Below are 8710 nucleotides of genomic sequence, written 5' to 3'. Positions count from 1 at the left end.
AATTGAAATTACAGTAACAAATACACGTCTTTCAATAATAACTCTAAATATCAATGGTCACGATTCCCCAGTGAAGAGACACAGGCTAGTGGAATGGATTAAGAAATGAAATTCATCTTTTGCTATCCTCAAGAAACTCACCTCAACTTCAAGAATGGGCACTACCTTAGGGGAAAGGATGAAATAAATATTCCAAGAAAATGGTACTAAGAAGCAAGCAGGTGTTGCAATGCTAATATTTGAAATAAAAACAAACTTCAAACTAAAACTAAGCAGAAGAAATAAAGAGGGTCACTTCATTGTAATCAAAGGAAAAATTGACCAAAAAGATATTACAATCATGAACACAGTTCAAGTAACAGGACTGTTTGGATCATGCACAAACTTTGAAAGATCTTTGTAAGTATTAAGTATTTCTCTTGAAATCCACACAGTAGCTACTCAATGTCTTTAAAGCAGTTTTCATGTCTTTATTTCTCAGTGTATATATAGCTGGATTTAGGACAGGTGTAAAAGCAGAATAAAACACAGCAAGGAACTTGTCCATCCAGGTGATGTTGAGTGGCCACACGTAGATGAAGATGCAGGGTCCAAAGAAGAGCACCACCACTGTGATGTGGGCAGAGCAGGTGGACAGGGCCTTGGATGCACCAGCTTTAGAGCTTCTCGACACAGTGACAAGAATATGTGAGTAGGATATCAGCAACAAAATAAAGCAGGTCACTGCCACAACTCCACAATCGAGGTTCAGTAAGATGTTCAAGGTGCTGTAATCCATGCAGACCAACCTCATCACTAGTGGTCTATCACAGAAGAAGCTGCCTACCTCCCGGGGGCCACAGAAAGGCAGCTGCACAATCAGAGCAGTTTGACTTATGGCATGCACAAAACCGATAATCCAGGCAGTCCCAACCAGCACAATGCACCTTTGAAAGCTCATTATGACTGAGTAGCGGAGTGGTTTGCAGATGGCCACATAGCGGTCATAGGCCATTATCACCAGTATCACCATCTCTAGTGCTCCGATGAAATGGGAGAAGAAGATCTGGGACATGCAGCCTGCAAAGGAAATGGTCTTGTGCTTCCTGAGAAAGTCTGTGATCATCTTAGGTGTGGTGTTTGTGGAAAGCCACATGTCAACAAAGGACAGGTTGGCCAAAAAGAAATACATGGGGGAGTGGAGACGGGGTTCAGTGATGACTAAGATGACAATGACAACATTTCCAGACACAGTGATCAGGTAAAGCAGGAGAAATACCACGAAGAGTAGGACCTGTGCATTCCATGACTGACAGAATCCCAGAAGCACAAAGTCTGACACGGCAGAATGGTTTCCTGCAGTCATGCTGCTCAGCGTCTCCTCTAAATCAAGTGTGAGAGACGATTCATTATCAGTTAGCAGCGTGGGACAGGGTAGGGGATTGTTGTGCAAGATTTATTTATTTATTTTTAGGTGTACGTATGAGTGCCTCTATGCATGTGTGTACCACATTCATGTCTGGTGTCTGCAGAGACCAGAAGCGGGAGGTAAATCCCATGTAACTGGAGTTACAGACAGTTATTAGGCGTATGTGGGTGCTGGGAACATTTAGCTCAGTCCGTTTTTATGTGCACACTTTTGAAGAGAAAACTTGACCAGTTATGTTTTGCATTCTACCCAAATGCAAACCTGAATGCCTAATGTTTGCTCTCAGAAAGTGGATTCTAAAATAGGGCTTAGACAATAGGGCATGGCTAAAGCAGAATAGAAAGTCAAAAACTGAAAAAAAAAACTGTGCTGCATCCACACTCTAACCCCGAATCACTATTCTAGGAAAGAGAATTTTAGGTAAGGCTCAACCAACAACCATTGCAGTAAATTAAAAAATGGACTCATACATTTAGGAAGATGAGTGTGAATAAATACTTAAATCCAGTACAAATAACAAGATACATTATTGTTTCCTTGTCTTATAAATAATAAATCAAGTGTGAGAGATGATTGATTATCAGTTAGCAACATGAGACATGGCAGTTGATGGCTGTGCATGATTTATTTATTTTTATTTTATATGTGTGAGTGCCTGTATGTATGTATGTATGTATGTATGTATGTATGTATGTATGTCTGGTGCCTTTAGAGCACCTGTGCATGCAATGCCCATAGAGGTCAAAAGAGGGCTTGGATCCCCTGGAACTGGGGTTATGGAGATTGTTTAGCTGTCATGTGGTTGCTGGGAACTGAACTCAGGTCCTCTGCAAGAGCAGCCAGTGCTCTTACCTGCTGAGCCATCTCTCCAGCTCCTGATTATTCATTTTAATTGTAGCTTGCATTGATTGTATTAATTTGTATTGAAATTTCATATTTCTCTGAGGTCAATGATAGATAATTTTTATTTTTCATTTTTTAATCTTCCTCTAGACATAGTGTTAGATTTTGTTTCTGATCTTTTGTGCTTTGAAATTCCCCAAGGTGACTCCTAAAACAGCAGGTGGGAGATCAAAATTGCTACCATCATAAGCATACGTTCTCTTTATCTTATCGAGATCATTAGCATAAGTTGTGCTGTAAGAAAGAGAAATGTTATGTATAATTGGACATATGTCAATAGTCTCACAACTTACAGAAAAGCACACCCATTTATTCCTAATTTCTATAGAAAATATTCTGATGTTTTAGTCTCACTAAATTAATAATTTATGGGACACTTGAATAAGTTGAACTTTTTGTTTTGTTTATTGTTTTAAGACAGTGTCTGGAACTCCTTATGTAGACAGGGGTGGCCTGGATCTCACAGAGATCAACCTGCTTCAGCCACCTGTAGTGATTGCTGGGACTAAAGGCATGTGCCACCTTGTCTGACCTTCGACCTTTACTTTAAAACTCTTCCTGCTCTTGGAAATATTTCCAAATTCCTTGCTAATTATTAATAGCTGTTGAATAAGTGACAAAGAAGATCCTCATCACAAAGCTAGACTCCAACAGTGTTTAAGTGATAGATTTCATGAAAGATGAATCTGAACCTAATAAAAAATTCACAAATAAAAAATCAAACTCCTATTTAAACTTATTTTCAAATTGTTAAAATTCCACATAATTAGGAGAATTATATTACTCTGTGAATAATCATCAGTATTTATTTAAATTAGTAGAAGAGACTTTTGGTTAGATTGAGTCAAACCTAACTCTAATACTCAATGACCTTGAAACCTACAGCTAATCTGATGATTATTTCCATTTGCTCATCTGTGAAAAAGAGGAAACTCACTCTTATAGTTGTGTTTGAAGAATAACCAGAGAAAATAAAAAGCATTTAAGCTGTTTAGTTCTCAGTGCATGTCATTAAATATTCTCTTTCTTTTTAGTAAGTTGTTCTTTGAGAAGCTATTTATAAAGCTTACTGAAAAATATTTTAGACTTGGGACTTTCTCTAAATAGATGATGCTACTGTGACTAGGTCCTAGAAATATTTGATTTGCAGAATCTATGATTTCACCCTGGTCTGTGTCCTAAAGAGGGGGAGTTAATATTATGAGGACATAAAGGTGCAATAGGGTGTTCACTTACTGTGACTTTGGAATTCTAACCTGTAACAAGTGAGTGTCACAGAAGAGAGGAAAGGTTCATTGTGGAATTGGTGAACTGAACAATTAGAGAAAGGAGAGAAATTGCCGTAGCTTTAGTGGTATGAAAATAAACATTTTTAAACCTCTTTACATATAAAGTAGCTACACAAATATTTTTCTGTGATATTAGCCCTGAAATTCTGTGAATTTCTCAGTTTTCAATTTTTACAAAGGGAAATTTGGACCAAAGTATTTAGTATATTACACTAACTGGGCTGTCTTGTGGTGGGGCTGGGTGGCAGGGGTTGAAAGATTATGCTATTATTATTTTGAGTTGGGTTTCAAACTAATTTTTTTTTAGTAAAATCACTTCTCAGTCATCACATAACACCTCATTTAATTCTCTGTTCCAAAAGTTGTATTTCATACATGCAGGCAATACACTCAAACACATAAAATAAAAATAATAAAATATTTTTTTTAAAAGTTGTCTTTCATGATACACTCACTTAGAAATCCTCTTTAGACAAGCCTTCATTTTTTTTCAATGTGTCTTACAACTGTTGTTAAAATATGATAGAAATTCTATGGTAAAAGACGGAGAGATGGAGAACAATCTCCAAACTTTCTACTCTAAGTATCAGGTGCTGAACAATTCATTTTCATGCTTGGTCAGAGTGAGCACACATGAAAGAGTCACAGGGACTCCTGAAAATTACCTTAAACACGAAAGCCCGTGAGGTGAGACAACGTACTGTCATCAATTCCTTTTCTCTTAGATTCTCTGATGGTCTTCTTTATTGATGAGTAAGTACAGGGTGGATACACCCCGAGGAAGTGCTTTTCATTAGCCTGACAAGTATTCGTCACTGGAAACACATCCCATGGGTTCAATTTTTCTGCTCTATGTCTGAGTAGAAGAGAATATACCTATAATTTTCCTTGGACATCTCTTGAGAACTTGTTGAGAGTGATGCCAACTGTTGCACATTCTGGAAATCAGACTAGGGAAAAAATAATACCTCACTGAATTATGGCTAGTATCAAAAGTATTTGTTTCAAAAATTAGTTTTATCTGTTGATAAGTACTAAGATGTATCCTTCAATTTTGATTTTACAGTTGATCTAGGCATGCAAATCAGTTGATTTGACTGAAGTTTTAGTTGTGAATGCTGGACAGATTGTATCTCTGACCATTAATATCTGGTGACTTCTTGGTTTGATACATGCGCATCACCAGAGACACCTGATGTGAATGTGATGTGACAATGCATGTATGGTCAGTTAAATATGTTGGTAGTCTCAGTCAACTGACCTCTGTTTCCATGTCCTGTGTGATTAATGGAGGTTCTTTAGGTTTATACATTGGATATTATATTATAAAGGAAGTTTTTTTTAAAAATAAAGATTAATTTTACTTTAAAATATATTTATTCAATTTGATATCTATCATCTCTCTATCTCTATCTATGTATCTATTTATCTATCTATCTCATCTATCATCTATCTACCATCTATCATCTATGATCTGTCTATCATCTATCTATTATCTATCTATCTATCATCATCTATCATCTATCTATCATCATCTATCATATATCATCTATCTATATCTATCATCATCTATCTATCATCTATCATCTCTATCTATCTGTCTATCTATCTATCTATGTATATATCTTTGTATCTATCTACAATCTCTCTATCATCTATATCATCAGTCATCCATTTATGTATCTTGTATCTATCTATCTATCTATCTATCTATCTATCTATCTATCTATCATCTATCTATCTATCTATCTATCAATCTATCATCTATGTATGTATGTACGTATGTATGTATGTATCTATCATCTACCTATCATCTATCATCTATCTAGCTAGCTATCTATCATCTATCATCTATCTATCTATCATCTATCTACCTATCACTATCTATCTATCTATCTATCTATCTATCATTCTATATCTATCTATCATCTATTAATCATCTATCATCTATCTATCTATCTATCTATCTATCTATCTATCTATCATCTATCTGTCTCTATCTATCTATCTATCTATCTATCATCATCTATCTATCATCTATCTTCTTCAGCTCAGGGCTCACTTACACCTAATATCATTCTTTTCCTTCCCTCTACATAGTTCCTCCTTGCAGCTAACCACTAACCTCTGCCAATTACTAGCTGTTAATTTACATTTTCAGTTTTTTTAACTTTAAAAAAAGTCTTGAGCATTTCATATATGCCTATTCGGTATTTTGATCCAATCCACACCCACTCCCTCCCTTCCAACTCATCCTATATCTCCCTATCACTTTTTCCTGAAGACTTCCTGTACTCTTCCTTTTTTAATGGGGGTTTTGCTAATCTAACATTCCACCCCTGAGGAAGTAACCCTAAAATCTTTTAGGGATTAGATAAGAGCTCCCAAATTCTTTTGACATTTTTGGCCTTTGTAACAGAGTATGTTGCTAAGAAGCCCAAAGATATTTTGAACTGTAATCAAGAAACTGGGTACTTTTCTTTGGGGGTCTTTTGACCCTAGTTGCCTAGCCAGTTCTTACCTCCTATTCTTATCACACCAGCCTCTGAAGAGGTTACCCAAATTGCTAATGAGGAATTGGGACACAGATTGCTCTGGCTTCTTCAATGCTGAACAGAGACTTTGGGTGAGGCAAATGTGGTACCCTTCAGTGGGTCTATCTAAAAGACTCCCAAATTGCATAACTCTTATCTGCAGGGGGTAAAGTCATTGACTGGTGAACTGAAGATGGGAAGGAGAAGTGAATGAAAGAGTAGTCAGCAGTACAAGTTCTAGACACGGAACCAGAACAAGGTAAGAACAAGGCAAATTTCAAATGTTCATATCAGAGTCCATTGGACTTTCTTGATGAGAGCTTCCAAAACGTCCCTCTATTGGCTTCCTCCTCATGCTTCCTTTGTCTTTCAAGGCTGCACTCAAGAGTGATGGACTCAGGATTTGTTTCCAGACACTCTGATAGCTGTTGCAGTGGCTAGAATCAGTGTCAGTTCCCTCACAAAAAAGGCTTGTAGGTAGGGGGAGAAAACAAATTTAGCTATCATTTTAGAAAAGTAGTGGGTTGTGTCCCTGTCTTAGTTTGTTCTACATTGCTGTGACAAAATACTCTGACCACTACCCACTTGGGGAGGAAAGGGTTTATTTAGGTTACAAATCCCAGGTTGCAGTTCATCAGGGAGCCCAAGGTAGGAACTCAGGGCAGGAACCTGGAGACAGGAGCTGAAGCACAGGCCATGGAGGCACACTCCTTACTGGCTTGCTCCCCTGGCCCCTGCTCAGCCTGCTTTCTTATACAACACAGGCCCACCTGCCCAGGAGTGGCACCACCCACAGTGGGCTGGGCCCTCCCACATCACTCATCAAGAAGATGCCCTTCAGACATGGCCACAGGCCAGTCCAATAGAGGAAATTCCACAACCGAGGCTCCCTCGACCCAGGAGTTGACACTAAAGCTATCCAGCACAATTGACCCCTTGTCAACTTGACACACAAACATCACTATTAAACTATAACTTTCCAATTTCTGTCCCCAAGATAGGATAATATCACAACATAAGACAGTATAAACTTAAAAACCCCACAGTCCTTAAAAAATCCAAACACTTAAAAGTTCATAGTCTCTTAATAGTCTCTTAACTGTGGGTGGGCTTCTATAAAATCCAAAACAAGCACTGTCTTATTTCAAAGGGAAGAATCGGGCACACCTAAGCAAAACCAAAGTCCAGCAAAGTAGCTTGAGGTGGACATTTGGGATTCACTCACAATCTTTTGGGCCCCAAAGGGTACTGGCAGCTCCACTGCTCTGACTCTGCCGTCCACAGCACACTCAGCTCATTTCTCAGACCCAGGCGAGCTCCATTCCACACCTGCCGCTGTCCTTGGTGGTCGTCCCATGGTCCTGGCATCTCCAAAAAGCTGGGGTCGCCACTGAAACTGAGGCTACACCTTCACCAATGGCCTCTTCTTGCCTCTGGGGTGCAAAGCCTCAGATTCGCTCCATGACCCCTTCATTATTGTGGCTCCCTCAACCCAGGTGTGTCAAGTTGACACTAAAGCTATCCAGCACAATTGACCCCTTGTCAACTTGACACACAAACATCACTGTTAAACCATAACTTTCCAACTTCTGTCCCCAAGATATGATAATATCACAACCTAAGACAGTACAACCTTAAAAACCTCACAGTTCTTAAAAAATCCAAACACTTTAAAGTCCATAGTCTCTTTTAAAAGTTTCAACTGTGAGTGGGCTTCTGTAAAATCCAAAATAAGTACTGTCTTGTTTCAAAGGGAAGAATCGGGCACACCTAAGCAAAACCAAAGTCCAGCAATGTAGCTCAAGGCTGGACATCTGGGATTCACTCACGTTCTGGCTCCAAAGGGTACTGGCAGCTCCACTGCTCTGACTCTGCTGTCCACAGCACACTCGGCTCATCTCGCAGACCCAGGCCGGCTCCATTCCACACCTGCCACTGTCCTTGGTGGTCATCCCACGTTCCCGGCATCTCCAAAAAGCTGGGGTCTCCACTGAAACTGAGGCTACACCTTCACCAATGGCCTCTTCTTGCTCCTTGGGGTGCAAAGCCTCAGATTCTCTCCATGACCCCTTCAATCCTGGGGTCTTCACTGCAACTGAAGCTGCACTTGCACCTATGGCCTTTCCTGGCCTCTCAGAGAACCAAGCCTCAGCTGCTCTCTGTGACCCCTTCATGCTTTCAACACCAGAACCATGCAGGAGACTCTTACACATTACCAAGTCCTGCCTCCAGCTTGAAATAGAGGTGCAGGTCCCCTCTGTGTGCTGACCCTGAGGAAATACCTGCCAGAAGACTCCACCACAGTGATGCTGGTCTCTTGTTACTTACAGCTGATTTTTCAGCCCCCATTAAACACATCAATTGTCCCAGTAAAGCAAACATTTTGCTTCAGGTTCTGGTCTCTTCTTAATCACAGCTGACTTTTCAGCCCCAGCCGACCTGAACCCACAGATTCTCAATTCAAAATATGATAGGAACAGTCCTGATAGTCTCTGCTTCTCTTTGAAGCTTCACAAGCCAGGCCTTCATTGTTTACAACTCTTTCAGCATAACTTTTCCAAGCTCCACAGCAACAA

At 39.5% G+C, this 8710-nt stretch overlaps 1 protein-coding gene across 1 annotated transcript; it reads right to left on the bottom strand.

Moving 5' to 3' along the window:
- Window positions 1-406: 406 nt before the first annotated feature.
- Window positions 407-1348, bottom strand: LOC103733651 (olfactory receptor 4K3-like). The gene has a single exon (XM_008832538.2). The coding sequence runs from the start codon at window positions 1343-1345 to the stop codon at window positions 407-409; it is 939 nt and encodes a 312-aa protein (XP_008830760.1). The 5' UTR covers window positions 1346-1348.
- Between the last annotated feature and the right edge of the window lie 7362 nt (window positions 1349-8710).

This window comes from Nannospalax galili, unplaced genomic scaffold (genome assembly GCF_000622305.1).
Source record: "Nannospalax galili isolate Female #2095 unplaced genomic scaffold, S.galili_v1.0 scaffold196, whole genome shotgun sequence".
Taxonomy (NCBI): Eukaryota; Metazoa; Chordata; class Mammalia; order Rodentia; family Spalacidae; genus Nannospalax; species Nannospalax galili.
Note: the sequence above shows the minus strand (reverse complement) of the source record. Positions and strands in the feature narration are given on the sequence as shown.

Excerpts from the sequence above, each read along its gene's own strand:
- LOC103733651 (XM_008832538.2), bottom strand. The coding sequence starts at position 1,345 with ATGACTGCAGGAAACCATTCTGCCGTGTCAGACTTTGTGCTTCTGGGA.